Raw genomic sequence first — 26,517 nt, 5'->3', positions numbered from 1 at the left:
AAGAGCGCTCAAAAAAGTCATTATTAAAAGTCAGTTTATTTGAGATTGTAAAACGTAATAGGTTTGTTCGAAATGTTTAATAAATAAATACAATATCCAGAATATCCTACAATCTAATTTTTTTATAAAAATAATTTGAAACCCATAAAAGTCCAGTGATGATGTGGAGAAGTGACATCAAAAGAAAACAGCGCTTATAGGTCATATCTGGAAAGTATATAAATCGATAGAACTTGAGACACAGATGTTTTTGTTTCAACTCACCCAGAAATAAAAAGAGACAAAATGACAGTCCAGCCAATAGACTCAGTACAAAGTATTCACTATTGCTTTCACCCCTTATAGTTAGTCCCAGCAAAGGTCCTCCAATATGCTGCAAACTTGCGATGCTAAGAACAACTTCTAAGGCTCCAAATATCATAATGTACTCAATGTTGCTGTACATGGCTATTACTGTTAACAATCGAATGAATATTTTAATCAAATCAAAAAAAAAATACATATATTAAATGTCCACTTTCTAATTTTATTAATTATAAGTACAATTTGTTTGGCTACACAGTAGCTTCTATACATTTCTAATAACTGAACTGTGTGGCGAAACAATTGTTAATTATAGAATTAGAAGTTGAAATAGACATTTTTTTCAGATTTAAAATTAATTTGCATCAAGACACTGACGGATCCATGAGGTTTGTCAGGAGGGGGAGGGCATACAACCGTGGTAAATCGTAAACAAAGTAATAAAATCGATGGGGACATACATAAAATCGAAATGTTTCGTCTAAAACAAAAATAATATAAATAAGATAGAACTGAATATGGTGAAACGAACAAAAATAAAATTTGACAATTTTAATAAATATTGAAAGAATTAAATAAACCATATCAAGTAATAATCTATATAATTTCTTCATGGGCGTACAACTGTGCTTCCGCCGTTTTTTTCGAATTTTGAGACTTTATTGTAGAAAACTGGTTATACATTTATGATTCAACGTATTGTCCATTGCTGGCCACTACTTTCTCCCTTCCTTCGGGCTGCGTACGAATCCCGCGTTGAAAAACCGGTCATCTTTTGAAGCGATCCTCGAATCGATACAAATTTTTAATTCTTTATAAGACCGGAATAGCTGGTTCGCGAGGCCATGTGCCATTGAAAGAAACAAGAAGAATTGAAGACTTCCCATTTCAACGTTTCCAAGTATGTCTTGAGCCATTTCGTGACATGGGGTGGAGCATTGTCATGCTGTAAAATCACTTTATCATGTCTCTCGTTGTATTGCAGCCGCTTGTCTTTCAATGCTCGGCTCAAACGCATTAATTGCGTTCAATCACGATCGCCTGTGATTTTTTCAATCGGTTTTAACTCATAACACACTACGCCTAGTTGGTCCCACCAAATACTGAGAATGACCTCGGAACCGTAATTATTCGGTTTGGCTGTCGACGTGGAAGCATGACCGGGATATCCCCATGATTTTCTGCGCTTGGTATTATCGTAAAATACCTATTTTTCGTCTCCAGTCACAATGCGATGCAGAAATCCCTTTCGTATTTGCCGTGCTAGTAGCTGTTCACAAGCAGACGAACGTCGTTCAACATCTCTTGACTTCTCAACTCGTACGGCCCCCAATTTCCTTGTTTCTGAACCGTTCTCATGACTGTCAGGCGTTTTGAAATGGCTTTTGTTGCTTGATCCCCAATGATCCTGCCAATTCATGTTTCGTTTGACACGAGTCTTGATCAAGTAATACCTCCAATTCTGCATCTTCGAAAACCTTTCCTCTTCCACCACCATGCTGGTCTTCGACGTCAAAATCACCGTTCTTGAAGCGTTGAAACCACTCTCGGCACGTTCTTTAACCAAAAGCGGCATCACCATAGGTATTTGAGAGCGTTTGATGAGCCTCAGCCGCAGATTTCATCATATTGAAGTAGAAAATTAAAACCTTTCGCAAATTACGAGAATTTGGCTCGTAAGCTGACATGTTCAATCGACAATAACTTTATGATGCAGATACAAATCGACTAATATTTCGATGGCGTTATGTTTACAAATGCCTAAGCTTATTGTATGACATCTACGATCTATTTATTTCAACTACAAATACAACTACAGTCAGCTATTGCAAAACGGCGGAAGCAAAGTTTTACACCTAATATAATTAGTTAAGGCAATTCGAAATAATTCACAAAATTTGAAACTTACAGAAGTATCCGTTGGCTCCAATCCAACAAAGCAGAAACAAGATGATCGACCTCTTCTCTTTCGTCACATTCAACCTATAAGAGAATCCAGAGAATACCAAAGCCCCAATAGATAACCAACCTATAATCAAAGCGCTTCTCCTGAATTTCAAATCGTCTATGCGAACATAAAGATAACTAGGGAACAACGCATAAAACACTAGTAACGAGTATTTCGTAGTAATAATAGTCAGGAGAGACTTATAAAAAGTGGGCATCTTCAAAACCTTCAGGTATTTCGCCATATCCAGACCAGCAGTATCTTGTGGGTTGGAGAATACGGTGGGATACATTTTTGGACCATCCTCTACAGTAGCGTCATCGAAGGCATAGCTGTTGTTCATGTTAACATTGCCAACATCGTTGAATAGAGGTGCTGGACCAATCACATTACTGCTTGGTTGTCCTTCCTGTTCTTCTTCTTCTAATACCGTATATTTTGTCGGGTTATTTTGAGTTTCTTCATCTTTTTCGAATGTTTCCCAGTTTTTTCGCTGTTTTGTACCATCTTCATCGTCGAATTCAACCCAATCTTTCCTCCTGCTTTTCGATGCGTCACTGGTGGTAGCTACCACATTTTCATTTTTCAATTCGAATCTCTTCAGAACGTTCTCGGTTTTTATCTTGAGTTCTGTCAAGCTTTTTGAGAATATATCCTCTTCGTCCTCTGGATTTTCGGTAACATAGTGATATCGCACTAGTTTCATCAAATATTCGGGTTTTATGAAGGTAATGTTTAGTAGAAGACCCTGCAGGAGGATTGCTTCATATATGAGTACTACTTGTAACATATCGTATCGCATGCGCAGATTGCTGACCAGAATTGGGGTGAAAATGAATCCAAGGGCTACCACGATGTGGGTTATATGGGTTAAGTGAAGGTGCTTCGTTTTGAAGTATTGTGCTAAGAGTATTTCGCACTGGGCAGTCTGTATCGAAGATCCCATTCCTGCGAAAAAAGGAAAAAATTTTCTTCATATACCAACTTTCAAATCATACTTATTCATCTTCAACATTTAAGACAGCATAGTTTTGCTTTTTTCATACATATCATATCCTTTTCTGATGAAAATAATCCAAAAGTCAAATCAAACCTAGTCAATGTAGAAAAAAACAAACCTAGTCAATATAGAAAAAATTGAGGAGAAATGAAGTAAAGTGAGAAATTTTTGAGAGAATACAAGAACTCAAATATCTCGGAAACTGTTCATTTTTAATTATCAATAAATTTGGCTCAATCGACAGCAAATGAGTGATAATATCACCTCCTTCGAGGTTCACTTCTATTTTGGAAGCACCCTGTATAAAGCATTTTTTCGAATTAAACTTTAGTATATATTTGTCCGCTACTCACTTTTTACATATCAAATTAAATAAATAAATAAATTTGTAATTTTAATTACATTCATTTGCCTTATGGACCTTCGATATTGGTGTGACTATAAATAATTCTGCATTGTAAAAAAAATTGAGTTCTTATCGGTCAATCTAGAGTTCTTTTTGATTATGCAGGATGTTCTACAACTTCTATGAGGAACGTCCTTCCTCCCCAAACGGCCCGAGCCTCCCTGAAATTTTGCAGAACCCCCCTAGAATTTGACAAACTAAGGCTAAAATAACTACAAGATCAACAAACATTTAATTTGACTCAATTTCTGAAACAAAGATGTCTAAAAGTTCCCTCCCCAAAAATAGGACTAGTAATAGACGTATCAAAATTAGGAATATCTAATAATTAGGATAATAAGTCTATGGGACTAGTATTCGAGTCTGTTCGTGTGGCACTTTGTGGTGCCCCCAAAATTCGACACTCTGGGGTACCCTCTTATTTCAGGGCTCCTTCTGTCCTCCATGCGGCACTAGATTGGTTGCTGATGAACCAACCAGTGGCGTACCCAAGGGGGGATAAGGGGGATATATCCCCCCCAGGAGGAATATCCATTGACCATTATATGTAACAACTTTATATATCATGAGGTCTTTAATTGTGTTAAATTTTAATTGATTTTAATTCATAATTTCACTGAATTTTTTCATAAATATTATATTATATCTGAGCGTCTGGAATTTTGCCATCCTTTGGTTACGCCATTGGCCTTCTGTTCGCCTGATACAAATGCGCAAATAAGAATACGGAAATTACGGAATCTGAATGAAGTTTTCAAAAATTAAAAAATCTTTACCAGAAAGAAGTCCAGCAAATACAAGAAAGAGTTTTCGATCAGAGCTGTTGATAATTCCTTCCATTCCCATCCAAACGAAGAGCAGTCCTGCACAGGTAAAGCAATTTCCTGCCTGGCCAGCCAATCTGGGCCAATGGCTACGAGAAATCAAATTTCTAGCGGTAGGATCTGAAAGAAAACACAAAAACAAGGATATGAACACATGGGTCTGAAAATTCTTCTGTCACTCTTCAGTCTATGACAAGCTGCAGGGCGCAGTGCTATTATTGGTGATTTTAAAATCATTCAACCTTTTCTTAAGGTAAGCGAAAAATCAGTTCGATAAACAAATATTAAGTATTTATTGAATATTGAATGAATTCAAAGATTTAACAAATTCATTATGGTTTTTCTCTCAATTATTTTCAGTGAAAAACCTGAATTGAAAACTTTAAGAACGACATTTTCATGACGTAAAAAATGTTGCTATTAATAAAGAAGCACATATATCTCTTGATATAAAAAGATGGTTATCCCATAAAAAGATTATCGTAAAATAAATAACATATAATAAATCAACATAAATTCCGGAAAGAAAATATGAAATGACTTGATTTTAGTGAAAATGATTTATTTTAATTAAATTCTTCTTAGTGAAGTTTATCTCATCATCTGTCATATCATCGAGTACCAAGTGAAGTTGATGAAAAAAATTAGTACTTAATTCAATTTGAGCAACCGTTTATTTCAGCATTCATTTTCATATGAAGAAAATTATGAATGATATTCTCACGATATTTTCTTCAGTTAATTTCAAACATAAATAAACTTTTAAAACTTGCAGAACGATTATCGAATGATTTGAAACTGAATAAAAAAAAAATTAATGTACTTTCAGGTATTTAACTGAATTATTTTGAAACAAATTTTCCGCCACATGTTTTATGTTTTCCAATAGTAACTCTGAATAATATTTTGGTTTTCACAGTTTTTTCCTCATTGGTAATTTTCATCGTTTGTTTATTATTTTTTTTCATAACCCTAAACTTAAGCAAGTTATTCTATAGTGTTGAATTTGTTACGCAAATCAGTTGAATAAGAAGTTTATATTTATTAAATGGTAGTTTTCATACATAATCAAATATTCTGTAGTTTTGAGATGGGAGTTAACTTCTGATGAAACCTCTTCCATTTTACTTTACTCTTCTGGAGGGGACAGGTGTCAACTTCGGAATTTCAAATGGGAATCTTTGTTTTTTATTGCAGATTCATCTTCAAGCCTTCTATCTTTAAGGGCACAATCTTTTCTTTCCACCAATAGTTGGAAAATTTAGGACTAAAATTCTTGTGAATGATTAATGGAACAGATACTTTAGGTCGTCCAGATGGAAAATTCAAATTCGAAGAGCCATCTGTGACAAATCGTGAAAAATTGTTCGTACAAAACCTTTTTTGCCGTAGAATACGGATCTGTAATGAAGCAGAGGTTACCATTTAAGAATCCCAAAGTTGAACCCCCTACCCTCACATGGATGAACAAAGTTGAAGCGGTTGTAACTTGTAACATAAGTAGACTGTCCTTTCGAAACCATCAAACTTTTATTCAAAACATTCTTCCGTTTCCTTTTTGAGATTTTTAACTGATTCAACTTAACCTGGTATATGTAGAAAAAATTGAGGGTGTTTGAGCGCTTTATTTATTGATTTTTAGGTTTATTATTGCAAATTATCGTGAAACCGAACAGAAGGTTTTATTATTTTATCAGTATCTCTATGTTTTTCGAATTTTGTGGCTAAATCTAAACGACAGGTTATGAAATCTGGGAATTTTGGCATCCAAAAGGCAAAAAGGAATTTTTTTAAAAATCACTGAATTGAGAAAATTTTCAAGATAAAATTCTGTGTTAATAGAGATATATAAAAATCCTGGTATTGACAATAAAAAGATATATTTATTTGGATTAAGTTTCACTTTTTCATGTCAACTTCTCGACTTCGATCTCATTTTTTCTTTTCAAAATTCAACAATTTCATTTAAAATAGCTCGTTTTTTGTTGTCATATTAAAAAAAACACAGTATGTTTGTTGTTTGTGTATAAACCAAGTAATTCGAGATTTATTGTCGATATTAGGGTTGCAGAGAATTTTTACTTTGAAATTCATCAGATAGGGAATTTTTGGCATACATTGAGGGAATTTCCATTTCGAAAGTTTGGGAATACTAAGCGTTCCTTAAAAACGATGATAATTCTCGAACGGAAAGACCTTAGACCTAGAAACTTCAAATTTTCAAGGTAGGTTCGGATCTCGAATCCTGCGGTTGTCTTTTTTTTTGAGAATGTAAGATATATTCTACCTAATTACCTAATTTACAACAATAAAATTTGAACCAATGAAAATCATTACAGACATCCATCTATTAAGCAAATATATAGGTATAATATTCATCATCTAATATTGTTAGAAGATTTACCATAAACACTTTTGATTTCGAATTCTAATTTTTGACCTACCAAATAAAGTCCATCCCATTATGTGAAGTAGGGGAACAAATATTAATTGGTCATCCCATAGGTAAAGTGCATCCTTATCGTTAACGTTTTTGTTTATTTTAACTGAAGCCATCAATATTCCGTAAACAACTATCAAACTAGGAATGAAAATCTGAAAAAAACAAACAATTCTTTTGTTAATATAATATATGAACAACTTTTAATCAATAATAGATAATTTAAGTCTAGTCGTCTTCTATTGACTTTATTCAAAAAACTTTCTGACTGACCGACAATTCAACTGTTTCACCAAAATATCTACGTGAAAATGTCTACAAGAAAATAATAAAAAAACGACCAACCAACAATTAAATTAATCCAAACATTGAACCTAACAAATATCATTCAGTCAGGAATTCAATAGAAATTTAAATATACAGGTGTTTCCAAATTAGACGTGAACCTTGCAGGTCGTGTTAGAATGAGTCATTTGCTGTAGTTTGAGCGATATTTAGTGCTAACCAAAAAGAAACAGTTCACGAGATATTTGAGTTCTTGATGTGATTTTTAAAAGATTTCTCGCCTTACTTCATTTCTCGTCAATTTTTTCTACGTTGACCAAATTAGATTATAATTTTGGATTATATTCGTGGCCAGCGAGAAGTCCGGATCTAACCCCGTTGGAATAGACAAAGAAGATTGAGAGTATATTTCAGCTGGAAAGTATAATAACTGAAGAAATGAGAAAGGGGGCACTTGCTTGTATAAGGAATGGTGGAGGTCATTTCAAACATAATTTATGAATACATTTTTTGTGAAATGTAGAGTTTAATTGCAATAAAAAAAATTTAATACATAATTTCCTTTCATGGCTTTTTCCCGTTTAAAATCAAAATCGGCTGAAACAAAACTTGTGTCTGCATTCTAACGAAAACTTTTTCAGGAATTAAAGAAGGAATTTAGCAAGTTTTTGAAATAATTTTGTCATACTTAAATCGTGGAATTCGAAAATTTCAGGAAAATTTATAATAGAAATTTACTCTTATTTTCTTCATATACCAACTCTCAAATCATACTATTTTTTTTTTCAACATCTAATACAACATAGTTTTGATTTTTTCATATATATATATATATATATATGTAGGCTTGGTTAATCGATCGTCTAGAGGTATGATTCGATTACCTGGCCTTTCGTCTTTTTCTCCGTGACTTTGTTGGATTTGTAATAATTAAACTCTTTTCAATTATTTACATCTATTTACAAAGCCCTACTTATACAGTATAAACTCAGTATTGAGAAGATCCTAATTACGTCTTAATTACAAGTTTCTCACTACGGTACTGAATTTCGTCTTTAACTCTAGTTGAATTACTCGAAACGTCTTCGTTTATCACGTCTTCGTGGTACTTCAAGTTTTCGGTTGTCTCGTCTTTGATTTGTTCGCGACTCGTCTTAATCTAGTCCGCGAATCGTCTTTTTCGTCTTACGTCTTAAGTTGACCGACCGAACTTGTCTCGTCTTTGATTTAAGTTAAACTGTACCGTCTGTACCCGTCTTCGGTTTTATTTTCAACTGTTGTCTCGTCTTTGGTTTAATTTGAACTGTCTCTCTGCCGATTGGAACTACCCTGTCTCGAATATCCCTTCTTTCGTCTTGGCCACACCCTTAGGGGAAAGTACCATCCCCATGTCGTCCAATAAAAGCTTTGCCGTACCGCCCACAAAGATCTTCGCGGATTCCTGGAAATCGAATATTCTAGAAGGACTAGAACCCTGAAAACAGATGTAACACATCTGGCACAACCGTGTTGTCTTCAAACCTTATTAACCCCCCAATAAATATCTTCAAGATTTACAACTCTTGACATATCTTCGACACCTCGAAGAATAACACATCCTTTTTACATTATGTACAATAACAATTCGTTCCCTGTGAATCAATTGAAACTGTCATGCCCTCGACACTAAAAGAAACTAATAGGTCTCCAAGCATCCGGTTGACCATCGCAATTATTTACAGGGAAACAATAAGTAACTGGATCCTACATATATCATATCCTTTCGTGATGATCCAAAATTCAATTCCAATTTGGTCAAAGTAAAAAAAATTTCGAAAAATTAAGTAGGCTGAGAATTTTTTCGAAAAACACAAGTACTCAAATATCTCGGAAACTGTTGATTTTCGATTAGGTACAATAAATATTGCTCAATTGACAGCAAATGAGTGGTACAAGTACCTCCTTCAAGATTCACTTCTAATTTGGAAACACCCTGTATATTTCATCACAACATGACTTCCTAATAAAATGAGAAAAGCACTGTCTGAAATTTGCAGCCTCAAAGTCCTCTCTAGCTATGCTTCTATATGCTTGTGTAATACAAAGGTGAAAAAAAATTTAAAGTGAGGTTTTATTCAAAACACCCTGTGGAGTAAATTATTGACAGAGGAGAATGTTTACGAGCACTTAGATGTTGCTCATTTTTTCTGAACATTTGCTCTTTTTAGTAATTGCAATCTTTAGAGAAATTTCAGCAAGATATTATTTTACTTATTTTCATATTCAATTATCAAAATAGGAAAATAATTTGGTCGTGCAAATATCAAAATTCAGAAGCATTGACAGGCATCATTTAATTTATGGTGTATACATATGTGATTCAGGTCAACAATGATTACAATCACCGTTTGAATAAACAATGATTGACAAATTACAATTAGAAAGTGATTTAGAAATCACATATTTGCTCATAGGTATCTAATCCATACCTTCATAGTATTTACAAAAACAATGTGACACATTTGGTTGATCAGAAAATGTGTAACGATTGGCTGTCCTGGGATTTTTTATATCTCCGCCACTGCCACTCACCTGAAAAAATAACGTGCCACCAAAAACCACCCACCCATAACCACCATCTGGTACTTTGGGACCAAGTTCTGGTTGAGATGAAACCACTTCATCGATAACACTGATTTGAGTTTCTCTGACAGATTTATTAGCCATATTTTTTCAGTTATTGGCATACTCTGAAACTAGCACTTCGAACATTTTTCTTTACGTAAACTACCTACTCTCGTCATTTAATGAATCTTTATTGAATAAATTTCTTATAATTGAATTCATCTATCTTATCTGCCTTATCTCATGCACACACCTCTCTCTTTGTTTGTCTAACAACGAAAAACTATAATGACATCAATAGTGAGAATTGAACTTGATTCGCATCTAAATCTATACATAATAATATAACTACATATTCTACGATGTATTGCGTAAAATGATTTTTTTTTAGTTATTTTGATTGATTTTTTTTGGCTCTGGTTAAGCAATCAACATGAAATTTTGTGTGAAGCTTGAAATTATAATTTTATATCTCAACATCTTCGGATACAAAAATATTATTATTTTTTTTTTTTATATGCTGATTTAATTTCTATGATTCAGATAACGTAGACGGCCCAATACTTGATGATTGTATATCTACAAGTTAAATGCAAGGGCGTAGAAATGGGGGGGGGTAGTAGGGGTAATTACCTCTCGAAAATTTTCAAAATAAAATTTCAGAAATCCCGAAAAGACAAAGAACGCAAATTTCTCCATAAAATGAACCAATAATAATCATATTACTCTCCTTTGAAATCGACACGTCAGTAAAAAATCGGACCCCTTTACGGTTTATGAGTTTATGATATTCAAACAACTTGAATAGGTGAATTGGTACCCACCCTTACGCAATTGCAAGCAGAGCTGTAGCCAAGGGGGGTTCGGACTCCGGATCCTAAGCTATTTTGTCTTGACAAGTTCTCGGGTTATTTGACATTTCTCGGAAAAAACCTAAGAAGCTATAAAAAATTGTGTATTTCTTGAGCATAATGTATGAAATCAGATCTGTTTTATATAATCGGTTAATTACTAATCTGCCTTGACAACTTTTTATATTTTGATCAGTTTATTGCGAAAAACAGCCCAGTATTGAGGAGGACAATTTTATATTATATAAAAATTTTATAGAATGGGACTTATTGAAAAGTGAATTAGATCTATGGAAAATTAAATGGCTTGAAGAACCTGTTTCCAAGGGCGTAGATCTTTTTTTTTCTTGGGAGGAGGGGGGTTTGTTGTAATCGAAAAAATAAAATTTTGCCGCCCTGGTTTGCTTTTTTTTCTGAATTTTCTTAGAAGGAGCCTCTGTTATTCCTCCCAGGTATCTTTTCAATTTCATATGAAAACGTATTTTTTAACTTGAAATCACCTTATCGAAGGACGTTTGTCGATTCCATTAAAAAACTTCATGAATTGTACGACTCTCTATAGTAAAAAAATAGATTTTAGTACCTACTTGTATTTTTCATTGCCAGTTGAGAGCGCCTATTCTATCTTTTAAAGGTGCATTTTAGGACCTATAAAGTATTTTCATAACTATAATTGAGAGCGCCTAGTCGATTTAAAAAAATGGCGCTTGGCAATTTTATTATTTCACTACAAAGAGTGGTTTTTTCAAAAAAAAACATGTCATGTCAAAAAGTATGCCTTATTTCAATAACTGACTTTGCGCCCCTACAATTTGGCGTCCCGGCAAAATGTCCGGTTTGCCGCTCCTGGCGGCAGCCCTGGCACTGGGTAAGTGTATACCGAAGGCGAATGCAAAAATCACAGATGTCAAAACAAGGAGGACGCTGATAAAGCAGGAGATAAAAGAAAAAGTAGAAAAATATTTGCCCCTCTAGAATAGGCTCTGTTGTTTCAGGTTCTTCTGCTGATACTCGACTTCATAAAACGCTTGAACATTGTGTTGTTTTTTCTTGGAGATGATAGTAGGTATGGAACATACGGATGAACCATTACTTTAACTTCAAATGCGCCCACCCCAACACTAATTTATTTGATAAAAAAATCATGTGTGAAATTATTCTAGGAATTGGGATTTTTGGAAAAAAATTGAAAATGCCGCCCTCTTATATTTTCCACCCCGCAGATTACCAATTTGCCGGCCTCAAGAGCAGGCCCTGGGAGTTTCTCAACCACTCAATATGTAATGTACTGAATGTTCCTGAATTGAAGGGAACAAACAAAAATGACAGATTCCCCGAATCATTTTAAGAAAGAAAAAGTCCTAAAAACATAGGCCTGCAAACGTTTTGTTTTTGAGTTACAGAATGTACCAAAAACTTTGGCCCAATACTACACTTTTTGGTTTGTAGTTTTCTCGTATCTGCTAACGATTTTGGGAAAAAATTCAAACAATTACTAGTAAGCCTCAGAAAAATTCAAATTATTATAAAAATCCAGTTATAGTAAGCTGTTTTGGAACTTATTCACCAAATCTGCAGCGAAGATTGATAACGATTCGATAGCTGGTATAGTCATCACAAAAAAATACACAAGTGTTCATGTTTATACGACTTTTTTCTTAAAATTATCCAAGGGATCTCCTATTTTCCATGGTACCTTCAATTCAGTTCATTAAGTTCCTTTAAAGTTTTAATTGTCAACAATTAGAATTCTTTGAAATATTTGAACATTCATTGCGAGTATGATTTGAAGCTTCAAATTTCATAAAAATGACCACCATCTGTCCTGTCGGCACCTTCTCTGAAACGGACTAGAGAAGAAACTAAAAATAAAAGTTACAAATAGAAAGCGATGGAAAACAGTTATTGTTTATTAGGTACCTATACTTCCCCTGTCCTTTGCTTATAGAACGTTTATTCCGTTGTAGAATTTCTGAGATCCTTACTTCTTAGAAATTAGTGATAAATCCTGAGATAAGTTATTGTGAAAAAACCAGACCGATGTTGTTGGTCAAAAGATACAGAATTGCAAACACCTCTCTAAAAAAAAACGAAACAAAAGTAAACAGAAGTAAATACGTTAATGGCAAAATCCGTATAGGGTTTCCGCAAATTTAGATAGAATGACAATTTATAGCCTCGTGCGAAATTTCATATAGACAAATAGAACGCGAGATATGAAAACATAGAGAATTCAATGTTTTAGCATTTTAAATTTCCGATATGAGACTATCTATAAACCATGATGAATGCACATACCAAATTTCATCAAAATCAGTAGAAATTATGATTTGAAGACAAAATTCGTTCGAAAATTATTTTGCAAGCAGAAACTTTGAAATCGGGGAACAAAAATGTTATTCATCCCAAAAGTGTTAACAAAGCTTTCTCTATCCGGAGCAGCACAGCTGCCCTATAGGCATAAACCTAAAAAAGTCAACTATGCAGAATGCAAAAAAATATTATCTGATGAATTCTCCATAGACTGATAACATGGAAATGATGAAATGGGTTTATTTCTCAGGGCCGTCGCTAGCCAAACTTCCGCCCTAGGCGGATGACCTTGTTTACTCATATCTATAATGTGAGAAAAAGAGGTTTGATAACGAAGTTTGAAACAAATTACTGGAAATATATTTTTTTTATTACCAATTCGATTGTTCTTATTTTATACTGGTTGTTCCTGAATCAGAGTTACGAAGGAACATGAGAGATTCCCTGGATAATTTTAAAAATGAGATGGCCTATAAACACGAGCCCGCAAACGCTTTGTTTTCGAGATACATGGTGTTTCTTATAGTCCTACTGTTTTGTGATGCTTAACCATGTTTCTCTAATTCTGTGGTTATTCCATTCATTCTTCCACATCTTGTAGAACAAAATCGTGCGAGAATATATCAGAAACGCACAGTTTTCATGGTTATATTTCATTATTCGATGTTGGCACTCCGAACTTTCCGCCACGGCTTTATCTGTCAATTCATCAATTTGCCTTAAAGAAATCAGTTCTGCCAACGTGCCAACCAACATTTTTCAATGCAAAAATCACTAAAATATATTTATGGAAATATTTCATTAATTTCAATGAAAATGCAATGAATTAGAGAAAATAATGTATACTTCTCGTACAGAAGGCTCATTCTACCACTCGTTCATTCCAAAACTCGCCACTTCGTGGCTCGTTTTTGAATTTTGAACTCGTGGAAGAATATCAATGCCTTCTGCACTTCTATTATAAATAACTATTATCGACTCTTCGCTACAGAGTTGGTAAATAAGTACCAAAACTTATAATTAATTTATTTATCACAGTTACCTAACTGGATCTTTATAATAATTTTCCTGAGAATTTCTATAGAGAGCTCTTTGAATTTTTTCGATTGCAGATACGACAAAACTACAACAAAGCAAAAAATGTAATACTGAACCAGAGTTTCTTTTGAAATTTTTCTGAACTACCAGTGGTTCACAAAAAAATAATTATGGAGGAAAGAAGCAGGCACCCACCCAAAAAAAATTCACCCTGTGATTTTCATTCGAAATTAGGATATCACATGATGAAAACTTAAAATTTGAATATATATACCAATTCAAGTTGAATATCTTGTGAAGGGAAGGTGCTGTGAGAGAAAAACTTGAACACCTGTATCTCAAAAATAAAGCGTTTACGGACTCAAGTTATAGGACTTTTTTTCTTGAAATGATCCGAGAAATCTGTTATTTTCATTTGTACCTCCAATTTAGGAACACCCTGTAGATGAATTCAATTCAAACATGATGTCTTCACAAATAAATTGCAATTTGAATGAATCACAATAAATTGTACAACACAGCCCAGACAATTTTTCTATTCGAATTAGTCAGTTCGGATCTTGACAACTACAGTATTGAAATTTGGTGACAAGAATGATGTAAAAAACCGAAAACTACGGTTAAGAGAATACCGATGACGAATGCAAAAATCACAGATGGTAAATAAAAGGCCGACAAAGCGAATAGTTGAAGGAGAATAATAAACCTCGGACATAGACGTGCTCGTAGTGCAATAAAAGTAGGTACCTACTCATCTTGAAAGCGATAATAAACTCATAAACCGTAAAAGGGTCCGATTTTTTACTGACTTGTGAATTTCAAAGGAAAGTAAAATGATTATTGATTCATTTAATGTGAAAATTTTCGTTGTTTGTCTTTGCGAGAATTCTGCAATTTTATATTACTACGCCCCTGGAACCGACTGACTTCAGATTTTGTTTGTTGATTTGAAATAACGATTTCAAACTCCGTGCACAATTTGAGCTGATTTCACAAAATACAAACGGAAAACTTGTTTTATTGTCTGGGATACGAATTTTTCTTATAGCAGTATAAATTTTCCTCCGTATGCCTTATAATAGATACTTCATCTACTTAAGTAGTAGTAGTAGATGAATTATTAAGTTATGAGTTATGATAAGAGCAGATGGCACTCGTTTTTCAATTTATGTTCGTGCGATATTCAAAGATTTTTCGAATAACTTTAGAACTTCATTAAATATCATGTCATTTCAGCATATGATTAAGTTTAAACATTGTCCGTTATTTTAAATCCCAATGCTTCGCTATGTAAGTTAAAGTTTATTTTTTAGCTCAGTATGTTATGGGACATGCAGATTGTAGACCTTTCCAATTTGTAGATTTATCATTAAAAGTAATAATTATAAACGATTTTGATTGTTATGTTCTTAAAGTTATGGCAATAAATAATCCAGAACTACTAACGGATTATTTTGATCTCTTTTTCAAATTTTACCGCCATTTATGTTGAAACTGTTTCCGCTTCAACCCTAGAAGAACCCCTGATATAAAAATTATGTATTTGTACCCGGAAAATAAAATTGTTCCTACCATCCTATCACTTATTTTTTGAAGAATCGAATTATTTCTAAAAATTTTAAATATTTTTAGATATCACATAAGTTGATCACATAAAAACTCTCAAAAAATTCTCATCAACATCTATGAAACATGTTTCTGACTACTTTTGGGTTCACTTTAGGTAACCAGCAATTGTAAAATCAGTTTTTCATTATATTTTGGAAAAACTTTATTATCTCTATTTTGCCGAGATCCACAATAAAGAAAAAGATAAATTGGTCTTAGCATTTCATTCAACCGAGTTGTTTCACGATTCACGGACGTACCCGACTCAACGGGTTAGTTTTGGTGGGAATTGCTTGTTATGCTTGTTAGTAAATTGGGGAACGCGTTCTGTGAACTATCCGTTTTCATTATTGAGGCACATTGTTTTTTATCTTATCTTATGATTTGAATTACTCTTTTGTGAGGACATTCAGGGGTAAGCATAAGCAAATATAAAAACTCTATTAACAATTCTTATAGCTCTATTTTTTCATTAACAAATACATGTGAGTTCGCCATTTTATTTTTGTCGATGGACATTTTAAAAGTGACTTAATTGTATGTTTTTGTTTGATGTTTTGAACTCGGGAATATTATAAATATTTTAATATATTATTTCCGTTGAAGGTTTAATTTGAACAATGGAGCCCAGAGGCCGAGGAAGAGCTCAACGAGGGGGACGATCGCGGGGTTCTAATGAACAATCGCAGCAGTCCTCTGGTCGTCCAGGACAAGGGGGACATAATCGAGGTGGTGGCCAGTACAGAGGGGGCCAACAAGGTGATGGCCAGTACAGGGGAGGCCAACAAGGTGGTCAGTACCGGGGTGGCCAACAAGGTGGTCAGTACCGGGGTGGCCAACAAGGAGATGGCCAATACAGGGGCGGCCAACAAGGAGATGGTCAGCACAGGGGGGGCCAAAGGGGAGGCCAAGGCCAATATAGAGGTGGCCAACAGGGAGGTAGCCAAGGGCAACAAGGAGGTGGACAGAGTGCGTGGGGAAGGTCCCAACCACCACAACCTCAGTGGGGTCCACAACAAAGATCTCAGGGACCACCACAACAGCAATCGCAGTGGCCTCAGCCACAATCTCAAACTCAAAGTGCTCCACAGCAAGCAACTTCTTCCTGGGGTAATAAACCTGCGTTAAAGTGGGGAGAAGGTCAGCAGTCACAGCCTCAACCTCAAGCAGCACCTCAACAACCTCAAGCAGCATCTCAACAACCTCCTGCGGAAGCAGGTCCATCTGCGGTAAGTTTTTACTCTTTCATAAATTGCGGTTCGATTCTAAGCTGACTGACACATTCCCCATCTTATTCTTTGTGCCTTGTATTTGAAATAACATTGATATCAATAAAGTCGATTCGGTTTAAAACTTGAATTTTTGCTTTTAATGTTGTTTATACATGTGTAACAAATTTATCTTAGTTGGAATCCTCAATTATCAATGTCAATTTATTGTAGGATTTCCCAAAGACTACTCTTGGCCGAGGGCAGGGAGAGGGAGAGGGCTCTTCGAATCAAGCCACTAGCTCGGGGGCAACCGCTAGGGCTGGAGCTACTAGAGAAAGGGGTGGCGGAAATGGCGCGGTCAGAGGCCGGATCAACAGAGCCGAAATTCTTGTTACAAAGCCTGAAGGCTTGACAAGCGAGGGAAAAATGGGTAAGTACTTCTAATATAGTGGAGTACCTATTTTCAGTAGATTATATTGTTATACTGGCAGTCTTTATTACTTGATGTTATTGTTTCACCAGATTTGTTAAATTGAATGAATTAAATTGTTGAATTGAAAAAACTAATATCTTCACTATTTTTAGCTTTTTAATCTGGTGGCTTTTAAGTGCCAAAATGAATAGTAAAATAGGCGACTGAAATATACTACAGAATTGCATTATGTCTTTGGTGTTATTTTACTATCGATGTTAACTCATAAATTGAGTTTTATAATTTTAAAACAGATGAATCTGCTTGGCTTGGCTGACCCTCAAGTTAAGCTATCTCTGAATAATATTCTGGTATCATTTGACAATTTTATCCAATTCTGTACAACTTTCAGATTGTTCTCATATTGTATTTGATATTTTGCTATTCATATTGATCCTTCTAACTTGAAATTGCAATAAGATATTTATATCTGTAAACTATTACTTAAACAGGGTGTCATGAGTAATTAAGAGCAATTTCAGGGAGTGATTCTGCATAAAAAAAGACAATTTTGCTCTAGAACTTTTGTTAGTAAATGCTTTGTATTCTAAGATACAGGGCATGTTTTTCTTGAAAACTGGATTAATTGCTCTCAATTTTTGAATGAAAAAATGGTATGCCACTGAGATATTCCAAACATTTCGGTTATTTCTCATGCCCTTTTTTCGATTTCAAACATAAAAATAAAACATCTGAACTTCGATACATTATCAAATAATATAATGAAAATGTGCGTTACAGTGTTTTATTTTCGTGTATGAAAACTGTACTCTATACAAAGGGATGAGAAATTTTTTATCACTAATTGAATGGGGAATTCAAAAATGCTTTTCAGTTTGTAATATCTCGGTGGCTCTTTTTTTTTTTTTAAGTGGTCATTGATTGCATGTCGCCAATGACAAACATAAAATTCTTATATCATGTCAATAAATGGACAATAAACCTTGAAACCCATCAAATTTCATTTAAATATCTCGACCAGTTTCAGAGCAATATATGAACAATTTTTAAGAAAAACTTTCTTCGTTATCTCTGAATAGGAAGCATTTGCAAACTATAATTATTTTTCATGCAAATCCTTCCTAGAAGATTATATCACACTTATTCACTTCCATCCTGTATAAATGTTTTTTAAATTTCTCTTTCTAAAAATGTCTGTAGCACTGACAATTTGGTGATAGTGCAATCAATTGAATTCCATTCATAATTTTTTTTTCTCCGTTTAGGTCATAGCGGTAGTCCCATTACATTGACAGCTAACTTTTTTGAACTGATCGAACACGCTTCCTGGCATTTGGTTCAGTATGAAGTAAAATATGCACCAGAAATTGACGACACAAGGTTGAAAAAAAAATTGATGTATACTGCCATTAAAGAAGAAGATTTTGCTAAGGCTTATATTTTTGATGGATCTTCTCTATTTACACCATTCAGAATACATTCTGATCCCCTTGAAAAGCATGTGGCAGCGGATGGTAAGTAATAGATTTCATTACCACTCAATTTATTTTCTTAATTAATGATATCAAGGGAAAAAGCATTTTGTATACAACCAAATTGATATTGACTTAATTTTTTTATTATTTCATTGTCGGCCTTTTTGATCATTAATTGATAGATATGATATACAGGGTGTCCCAAGTTCGAGTGCCTATAGGACGTTTCTGGACAACTGGGCCTCTTTGAAAATTGATATTATGATGTTATTTGATATTTTCTAACGAGCTAAAATATTTTTGGCAAATGAGTACTTCTCTGGTTATGCAGGGAGTTAAAAAAAAAATACCACAGTTGAAATGCTAGGTATTCCGAAATTGTAGGTACAAATGAAAATAACTGATTCCTCCGATCATTTTCTTAAGATTATCCAAGGAATTTCTTATTTTCCTTTGTACCTCTAATGTAGGAACACCCTAAATAGGATCATTCAGAATTTAATAGTTCTTTTAAAAGTTATTCTTTATTAGTTAAGATAAAACCGTATAATATAAATGAATTCTTGTTAGCCTGTGATTAACTGAGATATTTTATATAAATAATGATTTCTGATTAATTTTCAGCTTTTGGAACTGTCAGGATCACCATCAAACAGACTGGCGTTTTGGCTTGGGGTGACTGGACCTACATTCAAGTGTTCAATATCCTCATAAGAAAATGTCTCCATCTAATGAATTTCGAACTCATCCAGAGAAATTATTATGACGCAAATGCAGTTGTAAGTATTATTCACTATGCTGGCTTGAGAGAAACGAGGATTGGGGGCAATTTCTTTCTATTGAAAATGGTGATATTAAATTTCAGGAGGATATTCAAAATCATCCTATCCGTGTCTGGCCAGGGTACTTCACCTCAATCAGACAGTACGAACAGAAGATCATGATGAACGTCGATTTGTGCTTCAAAGTAATGAGAAAGGATAATTGTTACGATTTGCTCCTCACTTGTATGGGCAGAAACAACCGACCCAACATGGAAGAGTACAAGAAAAAATTGACAGGAAGCATTGTTCTCACCTATTACAATAACAAAACATACAAGGTCGATGACATCGATGATAAGCAGAATGCGTTGAGTACCTTCAAGAAAAAGGATGGCAGCGAAATTTCCTATAAACAGTATTACTATGAGGTAAGATTCCTGATTATTATCCACTATTGTGGAGTTTTTTATTTTTATAATTCTTCGAAGAGTATGGTCATGTTTTGAACAGCCTTTAACAAAATATATGCGGTTTTTGGCAAAATGGTTCATTTCGATAAATCCAACCACCATAAAGGGATCTCCTAAAAACATTTTTTTAATTCTGTGGCAGATCCATTGATTCTGCCATACCTTATAGAACAAAACTGTGCGGGAATATCTTGGTCCGTATATTACCTTGGTTAGTAAGTTGGTGGTTTGTATATGTCAAATTCCTCAAAAACCAGTGACAATTTCCCGAAACTTCAGTGAGTTATCTGCCACCAGAGCAACCGTACTTTTATTCTGGTTATGTACCTTAACCACGCCCACTCGGCTTTGCAGTTGTCATTATAATTTTCAGATTATTGTTTATGAACATTTTCCATGACATCTAACACTCAAAAACTTTATTTCAATTATGAAACAAATGCTCTTCAGAGCCATTAAGAACTTTTAGTTGTTTACAGATCAAAAGAGATCAACCATTCATAACCTCCAAAATTCTGTCAAAGAAAAAATCTATTATCTGTCAAATTTATGATACAGATAAGATGTCTAAAAATATGGTGAATGCACTCGTCAAATTTTGAATGGAATGACATTCGACCAAATTGAAAATATTAGATTTAGTTCGTGGCGGCGCCGCAATGTCATACTTGTCATTTCCGTTGATTTTGATTGGATACATTAATTAAAACCTGATACTGACCAATCAAAAGCGATGTGTAATCGAGTATGATCGTGCAATGTCGTGAAACAAAACACGAAACGTTTGCTGGAATGAATTCAAATATTTGTAATAGAGAGAGAGAGAGTTAATTTGTTGATAGCGCTACCTACAGTTGACATAACGAAGCTTATCTAATATTCTCAAAATTGGCAAAACAAAAGCTAATCAGTTCATACACCTGGTTTTTAGACATCTTAGATACAGAAAACAATTTTGCCAACCGCCATTAAAGAATCACTAAACAATATTTATGGAAATATTCCATCAATTTAATTAAAATATCAATGAATTAGGGAAAATAATATATAATATTTGTTCAGAAGTCTAATTCTAACACTTGTTTATTCAAAAACTCGCCACTTGTAGTTTGTTTTTAATTTTGAACTCTTGGAAGAATATTCCAGTGCCTTCTGCACTTGTATTATAAAGAACTGTTCTATGCTTCTATTTAGTTTTCCAAATCTGTATCAAAGATCAGCAATCAGCATGCTCTTAAGATCAAACGTGAATAAATTAAGAATACATGTGTGCATCTTGATATCTATTAGAATGTTGACCTCCAAATAAAGCCCAAAATATTGGAAGATTTTAATGTCATATTTTTATTTTATTCTGATGAGTTCTACCTAAGATGCGTAGAAAACCCGGTGTGTACTTATACCTGTAAAACTTTTAAACAAAACGGGATATTTTTCAATTTTTACCTTCTTACTTGATTATCGCGTCACTTTCAGATGGCGCATACATCGTTTATATTTGACATTTCTCTTGATTCTCGGCTCTTTGACCTTTGATTATAGAATAAGATGTCTAAAAACCAGGTGTATGAACTGATTAGCTTTAGTTTTGCCAATTTTGAGAATATTAGTTAAGCTTCGTTATGTCAACTGTAGGTAGCGCTATCAACAAATTAAGATTCTTGTTATTTATTATTTATGAGTTTTGTGCCATTATGTACCTATATGTATATCTTTCATTATAGTTATGATCTATGGAAGTAATTCTTGTAATTGAAATACCAATAAACTTTCTCTCTATTACAAATATTTGAATTCATTCCAGTAAACGGTTCGTGTTTTGTTTCACGACTTTGCACGATCCTCGGCACGATCATAATCGGTTACACATCGCTTTTGATTGGTCAGTATCTGGTTTTAATTAATATATCCAATCAAAACAACGGGAAAAAGATCGAAATGACAAATATGACATTGCGGCGCTGCCACGAACTAAAACTAATATTTTCAATTTGGTCGAATGTCATTGCATTCAAAATTTGACGAGTACATTCACCATGTTTTTAGACATCTTATTATAGAACAATAATATTTTTTATTCTATGCTCGTAACAATCTTGTATACTCTCTCATTATATTCCATTCATTTTATTAAAAATTCGTAGGAACTGAATTGTAATTCATTGTGAAAGTTTGTAAAGTCTAAAATCAGTATTTCATTTTTGAACGGCGCCAGGCAGATAGTGGGAATTTAAAAATTTTTGAAGAGCGCTCTTTATAGATGTCTGGTGAAGCAGAACACCAAAGCAACAGGTGGATATCTCAAAAGATCTGAAACAAAATCAAATGAATACACAAACCAGTTATTTTATGCATCTTAGTTCTACCCCAGACAAGAAATGACAAACGGCTGTTTGAAAGTATACTTCAAATTTTACACTGATTTTTTATTTCCTTTTTCATTGCAAAATATCTCGAAAAGTCAAGAAAAAATATGAAAATATCAACTCGGGGTTATCTGTTCCTAATTTCGAAAATATTTATATATTTTTAATTCCACGTATTATGTTTTCAGCGTTATAAAATCAAAATCCAAGTAGACAACCAGCCACTTTTGGTTTCCAAAGCTCACGAGAGAGAAAGGAGAGCAGGTGGCCCCGATGTCTATCTCTTGGTCCCCGAATTATGTCAACTGACTGGCTTGACTGATGAACAACGAGCAAACTTCCATCTTATGTCGGCCCTGGCTACGAAAACGAGAATTCCACCTGGTCCCAGACAACAGAAATTGATCCAATTTGCTAGGAGGTTAACATCGAACCAAACGGCCATGACTGAGATTAAAAAGTGGGATTTGAAACTTGCCAATAACTTGGTCCAACTTAAAGGAAGAGTGTTGCCAAATGAAAGTGAGTATATTATACATTTTTTTCAGCAGTTGCTATTAGTTCATCTATAATTAAACAGCCAAATTTTTTTTTTGTGGGTATCGGATATACAGGTTGATTAACCAGGATGACCTATTAGACGTTTATGAAAAACTAATCATAATTTTGATCTGACAATTTGCATATTGAGGTTCGAGACAATGATCTTTCCCCCTAAAATATTTCAGATCTCGACAATTTCCGGTTATACCGGAAACAGATTACTACTAATGGCACACCCAGTATATTCTTGCATCATTGGATAGATTTTTTGATGACAATTTCGGCAATATGCCTTGGGTAAAAACTCGACGGTTCATGAGTTAATGAGATTCTTATAAAAAAAATGGTGGCGATGAGGACTCGCTCTTTTTGAAAAGTTCGACACAAAAAGCTTTTTTCAAAAAATATTTTTTCTTTTTCGATTCTGCAAATACGTAGTATTATAAGACTGTTTGCGGTTTGGACCAAAAATGTACAGGGTGTTTATATGAAGACCATGAACTTGGACAACTTAAATTCATTAGAACCTATATTTTTCATTATTTCAGTCGATTCTACGAACGAAAATAGTGGGGGTTACTTAAGCAAACGCTATACCTAAAATGAATACTTTAAAGAGTTATCAAAGAAGAACCTCGAATGATAAAAACCTCAATTCATTACTGTTTGGAGCAGTCTGTTACTTCCCGAAATCACAGAAAGAAAATTATTGATAATTCTTTGATCTAAATTGCTATTAATCATTTTTTTCACAGTGATTCAAGTAAGTAAAGAAATCAAGACACCTACCAGCCACAAAGCCGACTGGATGAACAGTTGCAAGTCGGGAATGTTGGATTTGGCACAGTTCGATCAGTTGATAGTATTACATCCAAACATAAAGGACACACAGAATTTCATCGGTGCCATCACCAAAGCAGGCGGTGGAATGGGCTGGAGAATGCCACGTTTCACGTTGGAAAACATAGGCAGAGCTAACGTGCCAGATTATTTGAATGCCATCGACAATATAAGAATACAGAAAGGAGTCATGACTCTAGTCATATGTATTGTGCCCAACAGAAATTCCGAGAGGTATAATGCTATCAAAAAGAGGTGTATCGTAGACAGGGGAATTCCCAATCAGGTAAGATTATATTCGTCCTAACTCTCAATTTTATCTTGAGAGGGAAAACCATCACTTGGCTGCTCGGCTCAGACGGAAATTGGAGATAATCACCGATTTTTTTGGGGTGTTCACATAATTTCAATAACCTACATTGTAGAAAGTAATAGTTTATTCAACGAGCGGTAATGTAGGTCACAACTCACGCTGATGAAGTTTGCAGCACGAGCCGCATGCGAGAGCTGTAATTCATCAAGTGAGTTATTACCATTAGCGCAAGTTGAATACTATACTTTATCTACGACTATAACAATAAATACTAAAATACAAGAATAGAGAATGAACTTTATTGGCAAACCCCAAAAGTTATCTACAAACGTCAAAATTGAAGTTTATAGTGACATTCCTCCCCTCAATAACAATAATAGAATGTTCCTTTTCGGCCAATCGAATAGATGCACAGAAGTATAGAGGCACAGAGCCATCTTTTCCTATTTATTATAGTGAGTTATTATAACTCACGCTGTTTGTCAATAGATACTATTAATTATTCAAAAGCAGTTGAATAAAGAAAATATAATTCAATATGAGTAGATAAATACTTTCAATTTGCGAATGGAAAAAATATTTTTCGGCAACCGTCCGGAAAGTGCTCACTTCCCGGACGCTTTTTCTCTGAGAAAGTAGCATTTCCCGGCCTAGTCCGGAAAGTACGTACTTCCCGGACTAGGCCGGAAAAGAATCATAGAATCCATAGCAACCGAGATAACGGCTGACAGTTCATATGAAATTAGTTGTCAAAAATTTGCATGCTTTTTGATCGCACTATCGCTATGCTGCTTTCCATATTTAATTGCGATTGCGATCAAAGAACATGCAAATTTTTGACAATTAATTTCATATGAACTGTCAGCCGTTATCTCGGTTGCTATGGATTCTATGATTCTTTTCCGGCCTAGTCCGGGAAGTACGTACTTTCCGGACTAGGCCGGGAAATGCTACTTTCTCAGAGAAAAAGCGTCCAGGAAGTGAGCACTTCCCGGACGGTTGCCGAAAAATTACTATTTTCTGGTATCTTTTCGTTTTTCACAAAAAAATTAATATGTACAAAGCACTGTGATATTTTTGAAATATTCGTGAGAAAAATTACCAAAAATCATCACAGAAGAGGTAGAACTATAATTTTGTGAAAAAAATAATTAACGACCATAGTAAAGAGCTGCCCTCTACTTATATGCTTTTTAAAAAGGAAAAAGATGAATTAAATGTCCAACTCCGTACACCGTACAAAGTTTAGTCATCGCAAAATCGCCAGAAGGGTACCAAAGTTTGACTGATACACAGAAAGCCACATGGTGGTAAACCCTCTTAATTAATTAAAACAAAAAAATCGCTGTTTGTAAAATGTCAATGAGAATTTATTCCATATAAAAAATATTTCCTAAAACTTCATACATTATAGGTTATGATATACTTTCAGGTTATTTTGGAGAAGCAATTCCGAGCAAAGGGTGTTATGTCTATTGCTAGCAAAATAGCAATACAGATGAACTGCAAGCTTGGCGGAACACCATGGAGTATTGGTGTCCCATTGCACGATCTGATGGTGGTCGGTTACGATGTGTGCAGAGACACCCTCAGCAAACAGAAATCTTTCGGCGGTATGGTAGCTTCGATGAACAATAATTGCAGTCGTTACTATTCTGCAGTGTCCGAACATTTATATTCGGAGGAGCTATCTCATAATTTCGCCGCTTTCGTGTGCAACGCCTGTGAAAAATATAGGCAGACCAACGGTAGGCTTCCTACCAGAATTCTAATTTACCGTGACGGTGTCGGCGATGGGCAGATTCCTTACGTCTACGAAAGTGAAGTACAGATCGTCAAGGACAAGTTGAGGGAAAAACATTATCCGGGGGTGAGGGAGCTAAAAATGTGTTTCATCATTGTTACGAAGAGGATAAACTCTAGGATCTTCTATGGAGAACAAAATCCCCCACCTGGTACCGTTGTTGATAATACCATAACGTTACCGCAGAGGTGAGTCAATGTTGTCGTGTTGTTATATTGTGACTGTTTTTTTTTTTTTTTTTTTTACTGTTGAAATGACTGTATTGTTCTATATTGTTTTTTCTTTTTCTAGGTTTGACTTCTTCTTGGTCAGTCAGTGTGTTAATCAAGGAACAGTGACCCCCACGAGTTTCAACATCATTGATTTTACCGATTTTGGCGTCGACCCCGACAAACTGCAAATCATGACTTACAAAATGTGTCATATGTACTTCAACTGGAGTGGAACAGTTAGAGTTCCAGCACCATGCCAATACGCTCATAAACTAGCGTTCCTTACTGCCCAAAGCTTGCACAGACCTGCACATCCTAGCCTTAACACATTACTCTACTTCTTATAAATAAGTTTTGTTTTCTTTTTTCAATTTTTATTTTTATATTAGAATGTTTCCTTGGTTCAGCAGAATGAATGTTAATTATTTTTAATAAATTTTTACTCTTTGAATGTTCAGTTTATGCC

The 26,517-nt window shown here is 34.4% G+C and overlaps 2 protein-coding genes across 3 annotated transcripts; one reads left to right on the top strand and one right to left on the bottom strand.

The window, feature by feature from the left end:
- Nucleotides 1–17: 17 nt before the first annotated feature.
- LOC123671293 lies at nt 18–10,010 on the bottom strand. The gene is made up of 6 exons (XM_045605044.1): nt 9,778–10,010; nt 6,926–7,076; nt 4,434–4,601; nt 2,213–3,199; nt 265–453; nt 18–207 (listed from the first exon to the last, which is right to left on the bottom strand). Exons 1-6 carry the CDS (start codon nt 9,910–9,912, stop codon nt 107–109), a joined length of 1,731 nt encoding a protein of 576 aa, XP_045461000.1. The 5' UTR covers nt 9,913–10,010; the 3' UTR covers nt 18–106.
- LOC123671291 (piwi-like protein Siwi) lies at nt 4,579–26,513 on the top strand. 2 transcript variants are annotated; one of them, XM_045605042.1, is made up of 10 exons: nt 4,579–4,734; nt 16,227–16,849; nt 17,063–17,261; nt 18,530–18,778; nt 19,364–19,518; nt 19,605–19,931; nt 22,528–22,861; nt 23,638–24,008; nt 25,468–26,027; nt 26,131–26,513. In XM_045605042.1, the coding sequence occupies exons 2-10, from the start codon at nt 16,241–16,243 to the stop codon at nt 26,396–26,398; spliced, it is 3,072 nt and encodes a 1,023-aa protein (XP_045460998.1). In that variant the 5' UTR covers nt 4,579–4,734; nt 16,227–16,240; the 3' UTR covers nt 26,399–26,513. The 2 variants fall into 2 exon arrangements, with proteins under 2 accessions (XP_045460998.1, XP_045460997.1); XM_045605041.1 differs by lacking the exon at nt 4,579–4,734 and adding an exon at nt 15,749–16,035.
- The last annotated feature ends 4 nt before the right edge of the window (nt 26,514–26,517 follow it).

The sequence above is a fragment of the Harmonia axyridis genome, chromosome 1, assembly GCF_914767665.1.
Source record: "Harmonia axyridis chromosome 1, icHarAxyr1.1, whole genome shotgun sequence".
Classification (NCBI taxonomy): Eukaryota; Metazoa; Arthropoda; class Insecta; order Coleoptera; family Coccinellidae; genus Harmonia; species Harmonia axyridis.
The sequence above is the reverse complement of the archived record's forward strand: the minus strand, read 5'-3'. Positions and strand labels throughout refer to the sequence as shown.

Bases quoted from the DNA above. Each gene is read 5' to 3' on its own strand.
- LOC123671293 (XM_045605044.1), bottom strand. From the start codon at position 9,912: ATGGCTAATAAATCTGTCAGAGAAACTCAAATCAGTGTTATCGATGAA. The intron at 3,200-4,433 runs GTAAAGATTTTT...CTTTTTTCGCAG, and splicing joins ATTTGCTGGACTTCTTTCTG to GAATGGGATCTTCGATACAG. The intron at 208-264 runs GTGAGTTGAAAC...TATACTTTCCAG, and splicing joins TTGTCTCTTTTTATTTCTGG to ATATGACCTATAAGCGCTGT.
- LOC123671291 (XM_045605042.1), top strand. From the start codon at position 16,241: ATGGAGCCCAGAGGCCGAGGAAGAGCTCAACGAGGGGGACGATCGCGG. The intron at 17,262-18,529 runs GTAAGTACTTCT...TTCTCCGTTTAG, and splicing joins GACAAGCGAGGGAAAAATGG to GTCATAGCGGTAGTCCCATT. The intron at 26,028-26,130 runs GTGAGTCAATGT...TTCTTTTTCTAG, and splicing joins ACCATAACGTTACCGCAGAG to GTTTGACTTCTTCTTGGTCA.